Source organism: Erpetoichthys calabaricus, chromosome 10, assembly GCF_900747795.2.
Source record: "Erpetoichthys calabaricus chromosome 10, fErpCal1.3, whole genome shotgun sequence".
NCBI classification, from domain to species: Eukaryota; Metazoa; Chordata; class Cladistia; order Polypteriformes; family Polypteridae; genus Erpetoichthys; species Erpetoichthys calabaricus.
The window spans coordinates 67,922,941-67,942,550 of record NC_041403.2 but is presented as its reverse complement, the minus strand read 5'-3'; the positions used below and the strand labels follow the sequence as shown (position 1 = coordinate 67,942,550).

The 19,610-nt window shown below is 36.3% G+C and overlaps 1 protein-coding gene across 1 annotated transcript in view; it reads left to right on the top strand.

Moving 5' to 3' along the window:
* The window catches only part of trmt1l (tRNA methyltransferase 1-like), a 67,723-nt gene that overhangs the window by 34,059 nt on the left and 14,054 nt on the right, over positions 1 to 19,610 (top strand). The window contains exons 9-15 of the mRNA XM_028811369.2: positions 5,865 to 6,111; positions 8,818 to 9,030; positions 10,049 to 10,239; positions 11,737 to 11,812; positions 12,482 to 12,648; positions 13,360 to 13,431; positions 13,912 to 14,038. Of these exons, the coding sequence (XP_028667202.1) occupies positions 5,865 to 6,111; positions 8,818 to 9,030; positions 10,049 to 10,239; positions 11,737 to 11,812; positions 12,482 to 12,648; positions 13,360 to 13,431; positions 13,912 to 14,038 (1,093 nt within the window). The remainder of the gene's footprint in view (positions 1 to 5,864; positions 6,112 to 8,817; positions 9,031 to 10,048; positions 10,240 to 11,736; positions 11,813 to 12,481; positions 12,649 to 13,359; positions 13,432 to 13,911; positions 14,039 to 19,610) is intronic.

The following is a 19,610-nucleotide window of genomic DNA, read 5'->3' as shown; positions in this document are numbered from 1 at the left end:
CTCCCTCTCTCTCTCTTTGTCTGCTCCTGACGGAGGGGGTGTGAGCTGCCGCCTTCAACAGCTTTGTGCCGCGGTGCTTCGCATAATTAAAAGCCAAACAGACATATTGATTTGTTTGCTTCACTCCTTTGAAGAGGAAGATATGTTTGCATTCTTTTAATTGTGAGACGGAACTGTCATCTCTGTCTTGTCATGGAGCACAGTTTAAACTTTTGAAAAAGAGACAAATGTTTGTTTGCAGTGTTTGAATAACGTTCCTGTCTCTCTACAACCTCCTGTGTTTCTGCGCAAATCTGTGACCCAAGCATGACAATATAAAAATAACCATATAAACATATGGTTTCTACTTCGCGGATATTCTTATTTCGCGGGTGGCTCTGGAACGCAACCCCCGCGATGGATGTATAAGCCGATATTCTATTTTTTCATTTTCACAACTTTTTTCCTTAGATAAGCCGCGGCTTATTGACAAGAACTTAGGGTACTTTTATTCTAACATCAAAACAATGTTTGGAATGTGTAGTGCAGGCAGATGTCTTCTACAATAAACAATCCATAAAAACAGTGCAGTGTGGAAGTTAAAAACCCAATAAGTTGATCCAAATAAATATTAAAACTAAGAAAGAAATCACAGTCAGAACCGGCTTTCTTCCTGATCCACAGTGCGTCTCTCTCTCTCAAAAAAGTTTGTCGACCCTGTGGCTCTTGTCCCAAACCACCTTCCCTCGGCATCCGTTGGGACTCATCAAGCAATGCTTATTCATCCTGCACCTTGAACACCATCCACAAGACCCTAGGAGTTGTTCCTGCTCCCAATGCTCAGAAGGAGTGACCCACCCTAGCACGCTGTACACTCTACAATGGGGTATCCTGATAGCCTCAACTCCTCTATCATCGTTGGGTCAGTCTCCGAATTCTGCTGTCTCTCACTCCTTCTCTTACTCGGTTTTCCTTCCATTCAATTTCCCCCTTTTTGTTCTACATTGTGCACACAATTATTAGGCAAGTTGTATTTTTGGGGATTAATTTTAATATGGAACAAATACAGTGCTATCAGTCAGTCCAAAACGTCAATAAACCTGAATGTTTTACAAAGGAAATGTGCGTGTGAACTAGGCAACTATTAGTTTGCAGAAGTACTACGCAACTAAAGGAAAATAAGTTTTTCCCATCTCACTTGTTTATTTTCATCTGTTAAAGTGAGAATAATAAACAAACAACTCAAAATTTAAAATAAACATTTCTGACATTTCGAAAAAACATCAGTGACCAATATAGCCACTCTTCTTTTCAATAACAGTCATAAGCCTTCCATTCATGGAGTCTGTCAGTTTCTTGATCAGTTAACAATCAACATTTTGTGCAGCAGCAACCACAGCTTCCCAGACACTGTTCAGAGGGGTGTACTGTTTTCCTTCTCCTTAAATCTCCCATTTAAGAAGGGCCTACAAGTTCTCAATATGTTTTAGGTCAGGTGAGGAAGGGGGCCATGTCATTATTCTTTCATCTTTAAGGCCTTTAGTGGCTAGCCATGCAGTGGAGTACTTTGATGTATGCAATGGAGCATTGTCCTGCATAAAAATCATGGTCTTCTTGAAAGATGCAGACTTTTTCTTGTAACACTAAAACTGGCAGTAGGTTTGGGAGTTGGTTTTGAGTCCATCTTCAGCCTGATAACGTCCAACTAGCTAATCTTTAATAATACCAGCCCATACCAGTACCCCACCTCCTCCTTGCTGACAGGTGTCTGAGTCGAAAGTGGAGCTCTGTGCTCATTACTGATCCAGCCACGGGCCCATCCATCTGGTCTGTCAAGAACCTGCCCCAGATTACATATGACCTCAGACTTGGGTGATGGTTCACCTTGACAGTATATTTCAACAGTCACTCAAAGGATACAGCCAAGGCACGGCTGGAGATTCTTCGGAGCAAGTCTGTAATTGTTCTTGAGTAGCCCATACAAAGTCCAGACTTAAACCTCATAGAACATAGAGACCTGACAATGGCAGTTTACAGACTTCCATCCAATCTAACGGAGCTTGAGAGAATCTGCCAAAAAGAATGGGATGAACTTCCCGAATTCAAGTGTGTAAAACTTGTAGGGACTTACCCAAGAACACTGTAAAAAAGCTGTAATTTTTGCCAAGGGCCTTCCTCAAAGTACTGAATATTTAGATGAATATGGGATTTCAGTTTTTGATATATAATAGATTTGTAGACCTGTTTGAAAATGTTTTCACTTTGTGATTAAGGGTTATTGAGTGTAGATTGATGGGCACGATCTGTGAATTTATCTATTTAAAATTAAATCCATAACACAACAAAGTCTGCAGAAAGTGAGTCTGAATTCTTTCTAAAAGTCTGAATACTTTCTAAATCCATCGTAATGCATTTAAGCTACTTTGCAGATAGCCAGTTGTTATGAATTACAAGCACTTGAAATCAAATCACTCACAAAATAACAGTGGCAACTGCAACATTCATGAAATGAACTTCAGAAATCTTAAGTCCCAAGAGGAGTAAAAGGTTGTTCTGGAGGCAGTTAGGCAACAAGGTCATGAGCATAGTAAGACTTATTTCAAAATGTTGGAATCTTACAAAAATATACAAACATTTTGTTCTGAAAATGACATGGATATGCTTTTTACTAAATTTGTGCAATCTCAAGATAGCAATTAACAGTGTTTCCCAAACTCGGTTGTGGGGACCCACTGTGGCTACAGGTTTTTGTTCCAACCGGATTCCTAATCAGTGACAACACCTGATAACACTGAGCTCATTTAATTAGCTGGTATTTTTTTTCTTTTATTCTACATTCAGAAAAGCACAGCAGCATGATTTTTACATTTATATGACATTTAGAAATATTTCTGCTTTTGCTATAGATTTAAATGCTTAACTCTCTTTTGTTGATTTCATTATATTCTGCCCTTTCTCTATGTAGTTTTCCCCCTTCGTTGTATCTTATTAATGACAGTTAAAAATGAGCAGAGCAGACACGCAGGCAAACAGCACTGAATAATCAAAGGCTGCAACTACTTTAGTGTCAGACCCACTAATTAGTAAATAATGGATTAATTAAATAATTAGAAAACCTGAAGAAGTAGAATGAAAATCAAGATGAAAATATTGTTAAAAAGAAAAAAAAAATACATTATTCCCATATAACTGCTTGGTACATTTTAATATAAATATTTTTTTTAGCAAACTTAGTTTTCTAATTTCTGTATTGTTCCCAAAACACAGAACTTGGGAAATAACACTTCACTTAATTAGCCCAGGAGTTCAATTAAAAACAGAAGCTGGTTGGAACAAAAACCTTCAGCCACAGTGGGGACCCAGGGCCGAGTTTGGGAAGCACTGCTCTAAAACATTCTTGGCTAGAAAATGGATGTGTTCAGTAGGTTGTAAGGCTTTTGTTTTCACATGTTATGTAAAGCATTTTTAAAACAGCATAGGAATAGGCATAATCTTTTTAATTTCTGAAAAATTCTTCACTTAAAAGTACAGTTTCCTGTGATAACCATGAAAGCAACATAAGAGCGCTGACTTTAAAATTTTATCTTGTAATGTGTTTATGATGGTTTTGCTTTTCCATTGCTTTTTTGTCTTAATGAATTATGAATGCATATGAATTCTTTTTTTTAATTAATAAATAATAATTAATTAGTTTGATTAACTAATTAATGGTTATATTGTTCTCCTAATTTCTGACTTGTCTTGGCAAAGAAATAATATGCTTAAGCTTAGGCACACGGCTATTAATTTTAAGAATGTAGCTTAATATTTTTGAGATTTTTGGAGAAACAATACAGATAAATATCTCATTATACAGTGGGGCAAAAAAGTATTTAGTCAGCCAACAATTGTGCAAGTTCTCCCACTTAAAAAGATGAGAGAGGCCTGTAATTTTCATCATAGGTATACCTCAACTATGAGAGACAAAATGAGAAAAAAAATCCAGAAAATCACATTGTCTGATTTTAAAGAATTTATTTGCAAATTATGGTGGAAAATATGTATTTGGTCACCTACAAACAAGCAAGATTTCTGGCTCTCACAGACCTGTAACTTCTTCTGTAAGAGGCTCCTCTGTCCTCCACTCATTACCTGCATTAATGGCACCTGTTTGAACTCGTTATCAATATAAAAGACACCTGTCCACAACCTCAAACAATCACACTCCAAACTCCACTATGGCCAAGACCAAAGAGCTGTCAAAGGATACCAGAAACAAAATTGTAGACCTGCACCAGGCTGGGAGGACTGAATCTGCAATAGGTAAGCAGCTTGGTGTGAAGAAATCAACTGTGGGACCAATTATTAGAAAATGGAAGACATACAAGACCACTGATAATCTCCCTCGATCTGGGGCTCCACGCAAGATCTCACCCCATGGGGTCAAAATGATCACAAGAACGGTGAGCAAAAATCCTAGAACCACACGGGGGGAACTACTGAATGACCTGCAGAGAGCTGGGACCAAAGTAACAAAGGCTACCATCAGTAACACACTACGCCGCCAGGGACTCAAATCCTGCAGTGCCAGACGTGTCCCCCTGCTTAAGCCGGTACATGTGCAGGCCCGTCTGAAGTTTGCTAGAGAGCATTTGGATGATCCAGAAGAGGATTGGGAGAATGTCATATGGTCAGATGAAAAAACTCTACTCGTCGTGTTTGGAGGAGAAAGAATGCTGAGTTGCATCCAAAGAACACCATACCTACTGTAAAGCATGTGGGTGGAAACATCATGCTTTGGGGCTGTTTTTCTGCAAAGGGACCAGGATGACTGATCCGTGTAAAGGAAAGAATGAATGGGGCCATGTATCATCAGATTTTGAGTGAAAACCTCCTTCCATCAGCAAGGGCATTGAAGATGAAACGTGGCAGGGTCTTTCAGCATGACAATGCTCCCAAACACACCGCCCGGGTAACGAAGGAGTGGCTTCATAAGAAGCATTTCAAGGTCCTGGAGTGGCCTAGCTAGTCTCCAGATCTCAACCCCATAGAAAATCTTTGGAGGCAGTTGAAAGTCCGTGTTGCCCAGCGACAGCCCCAAAACATCACTGCTCTAGAGGAGATCTGCATGGAGGAATGGGCCAGAATACCAGCAACAGTGTGTGAAAACCTTGTGAAGACTTACAGAAAATGTTTGACCTCTGTCATTGCCAACAAAGGGTATAAAACAAAGTATTGAGATGAACTTTTGTTATTGACCAAATACTTTTTTTCCCACCATAATTTGCAAATAAATTCTTCAAAAATCAGACAATGTGATTTTCTGGATTTTTTTTTTCTCATTTTGTCTCTCATAGTTGAGCTATACCTATGATGAAAATTACAGGCCTCTCTCATTTTTTTAAGTGGGAGAACTTGCACAATTGGTGGCTGACTAAATACTTTTTTGCCCCACTGTAATTATATCAGAATATTATTCCTTTCATTTAGATATTCATTTTGCACAGTCATCCCCACCAACAGAGTAAAGAAGTAGAAAGAGAAGATAAAGTACTCAGTAGATTAAAAATAAAGAGCTATATTTATGAAAGGTTGCCATATTTTGCAGAATAGGCAGAAGAGTCTCCATTAAGTTAATGGCATTTAGTATCAGATTGTATACAGTATCTTTAAGCCACCGTGTAATTTAGTATAGTACTGGATACTTCTCAAGGTGCAAAATTAGATGTTGAGCTAGCCATGTAAGAGAAACACTTACATTAGAGTGAACATTGAACACATTTTGAATTGTACTGCTTAAAGGCGGTGGATCCCCATTTTAGATTTTTTTCCTTTTTTAATGTTTTGATCTGTTCTTGTAATTGTCTTATTTTTGGATTACTCAAGGTATGTTTTCCTGCTTGTAGGAATTATGGGTCTGCAGTGGGCACAACACCTATTGGAGAAAGTGAAAGTCACCATTAATGATATCAGTGAAGCTTCAGTGAAGGTGATCTGTGAGAACTGTCATCTTAATCAAATAGCAGTAAATGTGGGATACAATGCAACTCAGGATGACAGCAGAGGGGAGGATTTTAGGAAACCACTTACAACCGTTGAGGTGACCAAGACGGATGCCAATGTCCTCTTGCACATGCGTGCCTTTGACTTTGTGTGAGTTAAAGATAGTGCCGTATTAATAAATCGAACATTGCCAGCACTGATTTTATGAAATATCTCAAAAATGCTTTCAAAATTATTTTTAATGTGTTATTTTGGCAGAACTGTTCATTAAGGTGATAACAGTAATCCCTTTTTATAAGCTTTTGCAAGATACGATTTTAAAGATTTACATGCATTTCACTAACAATCCTGTTTCCATTCTTGGTGTGATATTTAGTACATAGGCCAAGTTTGCTGATCATATTTATAATATTTTACTTAAATCCCTGTTTACATAATTGTAAATCCCTCCATTGTTAACTAAGGTGTTTTGTATAAAGCAAGAAAGGTTTTACACTGGTTTTATAATGGTAGAGTCCTGCAAGATTTACATTATTAATAATTTTTGTTAAAAGAACTACTAAAATCAAGTGTTTCTGTCTTCAGATTCAGATATTATTCAACAATGATGATAATATCAATGATGATAATAAGATGCTCTAGTATAGTATGTCAAAAAGAATAAAATAGCAGATGACTGGACACATTTTTGCTGTCTACATTGGTACTATTTGGTGAGCATATGTGGCCATAATGCAAAATAGGAACATAAAGTTTCACTAAGTGTATTCAGGTGAACCAGAGAAGTAATACAGTTTAATTAATAGAGTAGTTAAGGTTGAAAGTGTTATAAGCTACAAGTAAAGAAATGAAACAAATGTATCTTAAAGGGGGATGTTAAAATATTTTCTTTTGGCAAGATCGTGCTTAAATAGAAGAATTAAAAAAACTGTTTACAGATTTGCTTTAATTTAAGCCTTATACTCACTGATAACCAAGATATAATTGGCACCTTTAAAATTTGTTTATCCAGTGGAGTATTTGTTCGATGATCAAGATGTATATACTGTAGATCTTAATAATTTTGGCAGCATGAATCCTAAGAATATGGGTTTTTGTAAGTTATAGCAACCACAGAGCCTTATTAGTTACAGTATCTCACAAAAGTGAGTACAACCCTCACATTTTTGTAAATATTTTATTATATCTTTATATGGGACAACACTGAAGATATAACACTTTGATACAATGTAAAGTAGTCCGTGTACAGCTTGTATAACAGTGTAAATTTGCTGTCCCCTCAAAATAACTCAACACACAGCCATTAATGTCTAAACCACTGGCAACAAAAGTGAGTACACCCCTAAGTGAAAAATGTCCAAATTGTGCCCAAAGTGTCAATATTTTGTGTGGCCACCATTATTTTCCAGCACTACCTTAACTCCATTGGGCATGGAGTTCACTAAAGCTTCACAGGTTGCCACTAGAATCCTCTTCCACTCCTCCATGACGACATCACAGAGCTGGTGGATGTTAGAGACCTTGTGCTCCTCCACCTTCCATTTGAGGATGCCCCACAGATGCTCAATAGGGTTTAGGTCTGGAGACATGCTTGGCCAGTCCAGCACCTTTACCCTCAGTTTCTTTAGCAAGGCAGTGGTCGTGGTCGTCTTGGAGGTGTGTTTGGGGTCGTTATCATGTTAGAATACTGCCCTGCGGCCCAGTTTCCGAAGGGAGGGGATCATGCTCTGCTTCAGTATGTCACAGTACATGTTGGCATTCATGGTTCCCTCAATGAACTGTAGCTCCCCAGTGCAGGCAGCACTCATGCAGCCCCAAACCATGACATTCCCACCACCATGCTTGACTGTAGGCAAGACACACTTGTCTTTGTACTCCTCACCTGGTTGCCGCCACACACACTTGACACCATCTGAACCAAATAAGTTTATCGTGGTCTCATCAGACCACAGGACATGGTTCCAGTAATCCATGTCCTTAGTCTGTTTGTCTTCAGCAAACTGTTTGCAGGCTTTCTTGTGCATCATCTTTAGAAGTGGCTTCCTTCTGGGACGACAGCCATGCAGACCAGTTTAATGCGGTGTGCGGCGTATGGTCTGAGCAGTGACAGGCTGACCCCCCCCCCCCCCCCCCCCCCCCCCCCCCCCACCCTTCAACCTCTTCAGCAATGCTGGCAGCACTTATACATCTATTTTCAAAAGACAACCTTTGGATATGACGCTGAGCTCGTGCACTCAACTTCTTTGGTCGACCATGGCGAGGCCTGTTCTAAGTGGAACCTGTCCTGTTAAACCACTGTATGGTTTTGGCCACCGTGCTGCAGCTCAGTTTCAGGGTGTTGGCAATTTTCTTATAGCCTAGGCCATCGTTATGTAGAGCAACAATTCTTTTTTTCAGATCCTCAGAGAGTTCTTTGCCATGAGGTGCCATGTTGAGCTTCCAGTGACCAGTTTGAGAGAGTGTGAGAGCGATAACACCAAATTTAACACACCTGCTCCCCATTCACACCTGAGACCTTGTAACACTAACGAGTCACATGACACCGGGAAGAGAAAATGGCTAATTGGGCACAATTTGGACATTTTTCACTTAGGGGTATACATACTTTTGTTGCCAGAGGTTTAGACATTAATGGCTGTGTGTTGAGTTATTTTGAGGGGACAAATTTACACTGTTATACAAGCTGTACACTAACTATCTTCAGTGTTGTCCCATGAAAAGATATAATAAAATATTTACAAAAATGTGAGGGGTGTACTCACTTTTGTGAGATACTGTATTTGTAATTGCTTTATGATGTTATTGTCTCATTGATGTGTTTCAGATGTTTGTTTTTTTTTTTGGCTTTTATTCCAGACACCTAGACCCGTATGGTACTGCAGTGAATTTCCTAGATGCAGCTTTTAGGAATGTACGTAATCTGGGAATTGTGTCTGTAACATCCACAGACATCAGCTCCTTGTATACTAAAGCCCCAAATGTAACTCTAAGGCATTATGGGTGTGTTCTTGTAAGAACAGAGTACTACAAAGAACTTGCTGCTAGAATGGTTGTCGCAGCAATTGCAAGGTATGTTTTAAAACTTTATCAAGCTGCCACTTCATTAAAGATGTCTTATCTGAAATTCCACTTACTTCTAACATTTTTCATTGCTCTCCATCCACATAAAATGTTGGAGCTTTTGCTGCAACACTTTATTAAAGCTTCTTTGTTTTAACTAAGAACTTTCCCTAAGCATTTTTACTATAAATATATTTACACCTGCATTTGTGTATTCCAAACCATACATCTTGTAGCAGGATACGGACGAATGTCTTCAGTATTTTAATGTATACATTTTCGTCATGGAAATATCACAGAATAGCATACCAGACAAATGTTTTAACACACCTGATTGAATATATATTTTTATAATCGTAAATGAATAGTCCACCCAAAAATGACATTTTTTGGATGTTAATTATTCTATGTAGTTTGTAGTGGTGGCTGAGAAAAAAATGTAATTGAAGAAAGGCCATAAAAAAAACTTTCTGATTGTATGGGACTCAATGGTGACCAACACTGGACAACAACAAGTTTAACAAGTTTAAGCTTGTTATTTTTGAAGTCAGTTTCTTTTTTCACAATACATTAACATGAATTGGAAACTTGCATTTAGAAATTCAAAATCCATTTGAATTTTGTATTTTTTTTTTTGCCATGGCAATGGTACATTTTTTATAAGATGACCGCAAAATCTTACAACATCAGCTTTCTGCTTTTCAGTGTTGATATTTGTTACATACATATTTTTTGCTTAATTTAGAATATTATATTCCAAAAACGGTTTATGGAAAATATTATAATATAGAATATTATACACCAAAAATGGTTTATGGAGATAGGTATGTGTAGATCTAGCTCTTACACCTGGTTTCACTACAGGTTATGGTAACAGGATCTCGGATACAGATTCAGTAGGTTTTCACTTTTTTACATTATTTGCACTTAGTTTATATTATCATATTGCATTTGATACAGAAATTTTTGTAAAGACTTATTCTTGGTAAAATTGATTCAAGAATTAACATATTGTCATTTGGCACAGAGCTGCAGCCCGCTGCAACAAGGGAATTGAAGTATTGTTAGCAGTGGCACTGGAGCATTTTGTCTTGGTGGTGGTACGTGTTCTTAGAGGATCCACACAGGCTGATGAATCTGTGAAGAAAATTCGACGGCTTCTGCACTGCCAGTGGTGTGAAGAAAGAGTCTTTTTGAAAGATGGCAGCATGGTAGAGGGTGAGATGTTACCCTACTCATTTAAAAGTGAAACAGTTTGGTGATTAACCTTTTGTGTATGGACAAGGTTATCCACGTTTTGTTTTTTTTTTTGTTTTTTTTATTACATAAACCCAACCGTTTTCTTATTACAGTCACCCTTCCCCCATGTCATCTTTGGGTTCCTTTTGAAACCTTTTTCATTGGTTTTATGTTAGTTGAGATGCAACATGAATATGTTTCTCTATACTTTTTTAATAATTCAAATGCTCATTTTGTGTTTTTAGCCACGATATCTAAACATAAGAAACTTATTTTGTGTTCTTTAATGAATTTACAATAATAAAGTACATTCATGATCAATAAAATCTATTATTTTAAACAAATAAAATGCAAACTTACAAATATTAGTTGCAGTCTTGCCTTACATACTTCATTGATTTGTGGTACTGGGCAGCAGTTTATTGGATGAAACATACAATGGGAGAAATGTCATCAGCATGAGCTTGATTGTTGCCAGTAAAATTGCCTTTGGGTGAGGTGTAGTCTTCCCACTAACTTTAATGTTACGGAGATATGAATGCTTTTTGAAATGGCTAGCCAATTTTAGAGTAATTTCAATTAAAAAGTCAGGGTTTGTAAACATTAAAAAGGCATCTAAGCTTTTGCTGGAAGATGATAAGGTTTAATGAAATCTGGTGCTCATTCTGGTCTTCCATCTACATCCTCAGCATTATTATTATTATTATTATTATAATAACTGACACCTTTTCAATGCAGCTTGCAAGAGTGTTAGTTGTGACAAAGTATACATGTATTTACATACTAAACTTTGCATTTGAAGTGATGATTAATGTCTTTGGCATTCTGCATTTTTTACATGGCTCTAAATGTGGTCACTATCTTTCACAGTTGTCATGGACATATTTAAAAAGCCTGTAACATGTTAAATGATGTTTGCCCTCCAAATTTGTGAATTTCCCCTTGGGATTAATAAAATGTCCTATCTATCTATCTATCTATCTATCTATCTATCTATCTATCTATCTATCTATCTATCTATCTATCTATCTATCTATCTATCTATCTATCTATCTATCTATCTATCTATCTACCCACCCACCCACCCACCCACCCACCCACCCACGCTTGAAAAATCTACATATTTGGTATGATTTTAAGCTTTTCATCCATGCTCCGTTGCCCACAATGTAAAGTACCAGTGCAGGCAAGATATTTTGTTTAAATTTACAAAACGTGCTTAACTTTAGAACACAGTTTTGCATGGCATATATACAATTTTTGCATGCATAAATATATATAATATATACCATGTTACTTTGACTGAAAAATACCAAACTTATAAAGTAAAGCTCTGCTACTTGATTGTTAAAAAGTGTTAACTTAAAGTCATGGTTTACTTATTATGTATATGTGATGTACTTAAAAATTATGTCAGGATTAAATAAAAAGGTGCTTTGTCAAATTTTTCTTATTTTTTTTTACTTCTTCTGATAGATCTTTACCGACAGCTACCTTGTGATTGTAACAGGAGTATGCCAGGCAAAACTGCTGTTGAGCTTGGGCCACTATGGTATGTTAATTAAACTGAATTTAAATTAATTTAGTATACTACTGCATTGTTTTCTTCTAAGTAGAAATAAGTTATCCTTAATTTTTTAGTGGTGGGTAACTGTTTACTTTTTGCACAGGCTTTATTAATTATATTACAATAAATTATTTACAGATCAATCAGACATAGAGTGCAATATCTTAATCAAATGAAATCAGTTGTCCCTTTCATATTTAGTGAGCAAGAGAATTAGAATATTTAATAAGCAGTAAATTACTCAACATTATTAAGGTATCTTAAAGATTAGCAGAGGATCAGCATTCTTGGTTAATGAAAGATAACATTGATAAATGTCAAACAAATTCTAAAGCTATTTTAGACAGTTCCTCATAACATACATTAAATTTGTTCTAAATTTAAGTAAAGCCAAGATATCCTTTTAAGATGAATTGCACCAGGATTTGTAGTTCATAAGTTGTGAGAAGTATATTTTATTGTTAGCTGCCTTCCATTCCTTATCTGAAATTCAGATTGAAACATCCCTTTCCCAGTACTGCCTCAGATTATCTAGAGGTATGTTTTTTTTTTTAAAAAAAAGTTGGTAAATCCTTACTGTTATAGTTTAAATAGAAAATGTTTTCCTTTAAAGTTTACTTTTCCGTGTTTTCAGTTTGTTTTTTTTACTCCTAGGTCAGGTTCTTTGTTTAATATTGGGTTTTTGAGAAGGATGATGACTAAAGCAGCACAACATGGGATTACAGAAATCCAACAAGTACTAAAAGCCCTTGTATGTGAAGCTGAATGCACAATACTGAAGACAGTATCAACACCTGGATCAGGAAGTCAAAGCTGCTCAGGTATGTTTTTCTGATAGCTTAAAAAGCAGCCTCTTTATCCACCTTGCTAAAATCTGGATGGAAATGTTGAGTTATACACGTAGAATATAAAAAATGGATTTCAGTTTATAAAATGGAAGAATTCAGCGCCATGTAAAATTTAATGAATAGTAAAACTGCCACATGGACATGTTTTTTAACTGATTTGTACTTTAAATACTTTTCTTCTTATTTTTTAATGTCTTCTTCATGTTAGAATCATAATTCTGAAAAGTTTACATAACAGATGCATCTTTTTGTTGCCTCTTAAAGTCTGGAAAATGAACAAAATAACTTTCTCAAATCCATTTAACCTAAGGGTCATGAAAGGCCAGTGCTTATCTCAGATGCATTGGGCCCAAGGCAGAAACCAGCCCAAAAAGACATACCCAAAATCATTCTCACACAAGAATCAGTGGTTACCGTACATACGTATTTTTTGGAAAGTTGAAGGAAAACTGAAATATCTGGAAAATAATTAGTTGTTAGATGCAAGCCAGAAGACAGTCATGTCATCCAAAATCATGTTTTTGTAATTATTATCTCCCCAGCTATTTTTTAAGCCAGTTTACAATTTTAAAAGGACCTTGAACCTGAACAATATTAATATTGTGTCCTTTGTGAAATAGTGTGTAAAGTTAATAATTTGCATGTGTGTGATTTATAACTTAATGTGTATTTTGGTTTAAATAGAAAGTGGCCTTGCAATTGTACCTTCACAAAAACCTGATGATGTAGTCAACAGTGAAGCTTCCTCTCAACAAGGTATTTAAGAGTAACTATTAACAAATCATAATAAAATATCAGTTCTTTCTCATTTAGCTTTTATTGTAAAATGCATCAATCAGTTTTATATTCAGGTTTCCCACAAGTGTGAAAAAGAAGCATTCAATAAAGAGTTTCTACATAAGTGAATTAATTCTTGTAGATGTTGGCCGAATAGAAAGTTAGCAGCAATAAACATTGATTTTTAGAAGAATGGATTGATTGATTGATACATTGAATTTAAGAAGAATGAAGCAAATGAACAGCTTCATCTTTTAAGACTGTGCTATAAATGTAAATCAGGTGTTTTTTTTACCATATTGATGTTCTGTTTTTTCTTGAAAATCTTTAGGATCCTCCCTTCCTGGTTGTAAAAATGACTGTTGGTTTGTACTAATTGCATAGCCCATTAGATATTAATAGTTTATCATAAATCCTTGTGATGCCATCATGTTCATTTTATCTGTATTTCATTTTTAGGAAAGAGAAAAACCACTGAAGTCAGTGGAACAGCAGTAAAAAGACAAAAGTTTGAAGCATCATTGGAACACCCCTCATTTTACTACAGCATACACCGGCACAGTATTCGAGGAATGAATATGCCAAAGTAAGGGGGATCAAATTATCTTTGCTGTCTTTAAATATAACCAGTGCCAGTTTGTGATGATAACTCAAGAAAGGCAAAATGATTAATGCAATTTAACATGTATTTTTATTTACTAGAGCAGATTTATGTTTATGAGTTCTGCATGAATTATGCAACAGAAGAATCTTAATGAGTGCATAAATTGTAGTCAATGTATATATATTTGAATCACAGATGTTGTTACAGAATTGTCACCAAACCAGAAGTCCAACTAGGCATTATTTTTACAGAAATAAAAAAATACAGTTTGGAACAGTAAGTGAGACTACAAAATAACAGCAGACAGAGTGAGCAGGGGTGTTAGTATAAGGATGGTTGTTGTCTCCTACTGCCTCAATAGTGCAAGTGGAGAATGTGTAGTCCCTTTTCTCACATTCCTCACTGTCCTTCTCTTATCATATACAGACTATTACAATGTTCTCCTTTAGCCTCCCTTCAAGGACTCCCTCTAATTTTTTCTTATTCCAACTCTGATTACCAGTACCATTACAATAGAAATTACTATACAGTAATCCCTCCTCCATCGCGGGGGCTGCGTTCCAGACCCCCCCGCGAAAGGTGAAAGTCCGCGAAGTAGAAACCATATGTTTATATGGTTATTTTTATATTGTCATGCTTGTGTCACAGATTTGCACAGAAACACAGGAGGTTGTAGAGAGACAGGAACTTTATTCAAACACTGCAAACAAACATTTGTCTCTTTTTCAAAAGTTTAAACTGTGCTCCCTGACAAGACAGAGATGACAGTTCCGTCTCACAATTAAAAGAATGCAAACATATCTTCCTCTTCAAAGGAGTGCGCGTCAGGAGCAGAGAGAGAGAGAAATAAGCAAACAGTCAGAAATCAATAGGGCTGTTTGGCTTTTAAGTATATGAAGCACCGCCGCACAAAGTAGCTGCAAGGAAGGGAGCAAGCATTTTTCAGCATTTTTTAGAGGAGCGTCCGTATCCTCTAGTCCAGTATGCGAACAGCCCCTCTGCTCACACCCCCTCCGTCAGCCGCACAAAGTAGCTGCAAGGAAGGGAGCAAGCATTTTTCAGCATTTTTTAGAGGAGCGTCCGTATCCTCTAGTCCAGTATGCGAACAGCCCCTCTGCTCACACCCCCTCCGTCAGAGCGAGAGAGAGAGGAAAGCAAACAATCAAAAACCAATACGTGCTGTTTGATCTTGTAAGTATGCGAAGCACCATGCGGGAAGCATATCGCTTGCAAAGCAGCCACATGTAAGCCCAGCAAAGAAGGGAGCACTGTGAAGGTAATCTTTCAGCGTTCTTTGAGGAGCGGCCGTGTCCTCTAGGGGTGCTAACAGCCCCCGTGCTCACAATATATTTGAGGAGTTTTATTTAATACATAATACGCGCTCTGGTTGGGTAGCTTCTCAGCCATCTGCCAATAGCATCCCTTGTATGAAATCAATTGAACAAACCAACTGAGGAAGCATGTACCAGAAATTAAAAGACCCATTGTCCGCAGAAATCCGCAAACCAGCAAAAAATCCGCGATATATATTTAAATATGCTTACATATAAAATCCACGATAGAGTGAAGCCGCGAAAGTCAAAGCGCGATATAGCGAGGGATTACTGTATTCACAAAATCTAGTATACTTGGCAATGCTGTACAAAGTCTCCTGTCTGTAGTTTATAGTTTATACTAGCAAAATACCCGCGCTTCGCAGCGGAGAAGTAGTGTGTTAAAGAGGTTATGAAAAAGAAAAGCAAACATTTTAAAAATAACATAACATGATTGTCAATGTAATTGTGTTGTCATTGTTATGAGTGTTGCTATACACACACATAAACATATATACATATACACATATCTACATATATATGTACATATACACATATATATATATATATATATATGTATATATATATATATATATATATATATATATATATATATATATATATATATATATATATATATATATATATATATATATATATATATATATATATATATATATATATATATATATATCAACATATATATACACACATACATACACACATATACATATATACATATACAGTAATCCCTCGCTACTTCGCGGTTCACTTTTCGCGGATTCACGACTTCGCGGGTTTTTAAATACAAGTGATTGCCCGCCTATCGCGGAAGTTATGTTCCAGACCCATCAGCAACAGGAGAAAATCCGCGATATAGAAAGACCATATAAATAAACATTTTTATAGTTTAAGCCTTAAAATACCCATCCCACATGCTTTAAACACATGTAAACTTATAAAACACACTTTGTTAACACATATGATATGTGGATGTCGGGCTAAGGATATGAGTAACATCTCACTATTATAAAACATTTTAACTTCACGCATGACAAGACAGTGAGACAGGAAAATTGGTAATGAACAGGCTTTTAAATTATTGACATGCAGAGCGACAAGCAGCACAAAGTCCACTTCTCCTTAGCGTTCATTCAGCTCCCCACCCCCTTGACAATGTGAAGTGGCAGGAGCGTACTGCGCTTCCGGGGAGGGGGGGTTTGAGCGAAGGTGTGTTCAGCTCTCACACACACACACTCCTCGCGCAGAGCGACAAGCAGGCATTTTGGCAGAAGCAGCACAAAGTCCATTTCTGCTCAGCGTGAGTTCAGCTGCCCCCCTTCACAAAGCGAGTGCAGACACATTGACGTCTGATCGCTGTGTGCAGTGTGCAGTGTTGGTCTGAGGTGTTTAAGAATGTAGAAAGTGTTTAAGAGCATAGGAAGTGTTTATAAGAGCGTGGGAAAGGTTAACAAGAGAGTGAGAAAGGTTTATAAGAGTGTGGGAAGGGTTTATAAAGCCTTAAAATATGTATAAATAATAAAATAAATATAGGTCGCTACTTCGCGGATTTTCACCTGTCGCGGGAGGCTCTGGAACGTAACCCCCGCGATAGGTGAGGGATTACTGTACACATACATAGATACACATACACACACACACATACATATATATACACACATACATACATACATACATACATACATACATACATACATACATACATACACACACACACACACATATATATATACATATATATTTATATATCTACATATATACACATATCTACATATACATACACATCTACATATATATACACATATATACACATATATATACATATCTACATATATATATATATATATATAGACATATAGACATACATACAAAAATACACTGGCACATATATATATATATATATATATATATATATATATATATATATATATATATATATGTAATTGTGTTGTCACTGTTATGAGTGTTGCTGTCATATATATATATATATATATATATATATATATAATACACACACACATAAACATATACAGGTACTTGTCGACTTACGACCGCGATTGGTTCCGACTGACTGGTTGTAAGTCGATCTGGACGTAAGTCGGCCTATGTTAATTTAAGGTAAGAATATTAGACTGGGTAATAATATTGTAATCATCTTAAAGTAATATTTTATCAACATTTTCTTACTTTCTAAGACAAACACAGCATACTACAGTACAATTTGTTTAATATGTGGAAAACGTACAAAACAAGAAATACTGTACTGTACATTTAATTCCTGGCACCACTGGTGCTTGGCTGCGGGTTGTCGATATCGCCTTCATCAGATCAGGCGAGGCTGCGGACGGGGTGATGGGAGGAGTTGCTCTTTTCATAAACATAGTGAGCTTCGTCTGAATTGTTTGTTTTTTTTTTTCTCTTCATAAATTTCGCAATAAGGACGAAATGTGTTGCGTGCCATCCGTTCAATCCTCGCAAATCGTTCAATATTTGGGTCCATTTTTTCAAAATGAGCGAGGAGTTTATTCAGTAGATAAATCTTCTGACAATCCCTTTGTGGTGAACATTCTTTGTGGCACCTCCTCCTCTTCGTCTTACTCCAATTCTCTTGTTTCTTCTTCCGCCACTCTTTCTTCTTCCAATTCTATCAGCTCTTCATTCATAAGTTCACCTGATTCCCGGTCTAGCAACTCCTCGACATCTTCCATTTCACATTCCAATGAAAGGTCTTTTGACAGTTTCACTATTTCTTCACGAATCTCATCAAGTTCTTGTTCACTGTTAAATCCAGCAAAAGTATTTACATAACGCTTAACACACTTCTTCCATACGCCATTCATACACTGAGTCGACATTTCTTGCGGGGAGGGCTTCTGTTTTCTCTGATCTGAGTTCACCTCTGTTATAGCGCGTCTTTATTTGAAAAGAGCAGTGTCAGATCGGGGCGAGCGTGAACGCTAACTTTGACAAGCACTATAAATTTACAATGGTTGTTACAGACGTAAATCAAATGTATGTTTTTATTGTATAATATTAACAATAACAGCAGCTCTCTACTCAAAGCGGTAAACTCGAGAAGCTGCTAGCATCGAACCCAGAAGCTCTTGATTGGGAGTCAGCAGTTGTGTGTGGGAACTGTTAACATTTGAATGTGATGATTGTATATAAAACTTGTGCACGAACGAGACTGGGATAACTGTGGATGTGGATGTGAGTGGTGTGTGTGACTGAGAATGACTGGTGTGAAGCCTGAAGTCCAAATATCAAATAAACACTTTCACAAGTACAAGTATAACAGAACAAGTGCGCTTTTATTCAAGAAGAAAAAAGAAAGCAGGTTGCGGTAAGCAGTTGATGCGACTGCTTGCGTAGTGCAATCCTAAGAACTGCCCAATCAAGAGCTTCTGGGTTTGATGCTGGCAGCTTCTCAAGTTTGCCGTTTTGAGTAGAAAGCTGCTATTAGTGTTAATATTATAGGGTTATATGTTAGGGTTATATTATTATCGAAAATTGCCAAAACAACAAGACACAAACACACGTGGGGCAACACTGCTGCGTATATTTTTACTGCTGCATAGCGAGACTTGAGAGTGCGGGAAACTGGCGCTGCCAACAGCTGGCGGGGGAAACAGTCAAACGCGTCGTAAAGTCGAACAGTCGTAACTTGCATAGGTCGTATGTCGACGAGTACCTGTATATACATATACATATATACATATATATACATATGTACATATACACATATATACATATATATATATATATATATATATATATATATATATATATATATACACACATCTACATATATATATATATATATATATATATATATATATATATACACACATCTACATATATATATATATATATATATATATATATATATATATATACACACATCTACATATATATATATATATATATATATATATATATATATATATATATACACATATCACACACATATATATATATATATATATATATATATATATATATATACACATACATATACACACATCTATATATATATATATATATATATATATATATATATATTTACATATCTACATATATGTACACATATATATATATACATATCTACATATATATATACACATATATATATATACATATCTATATATATATATCTATAATAATAAAAGGCAAAGCCCTCACTGACTGACTGACTGACTGACTGACTCACTGACTCACTC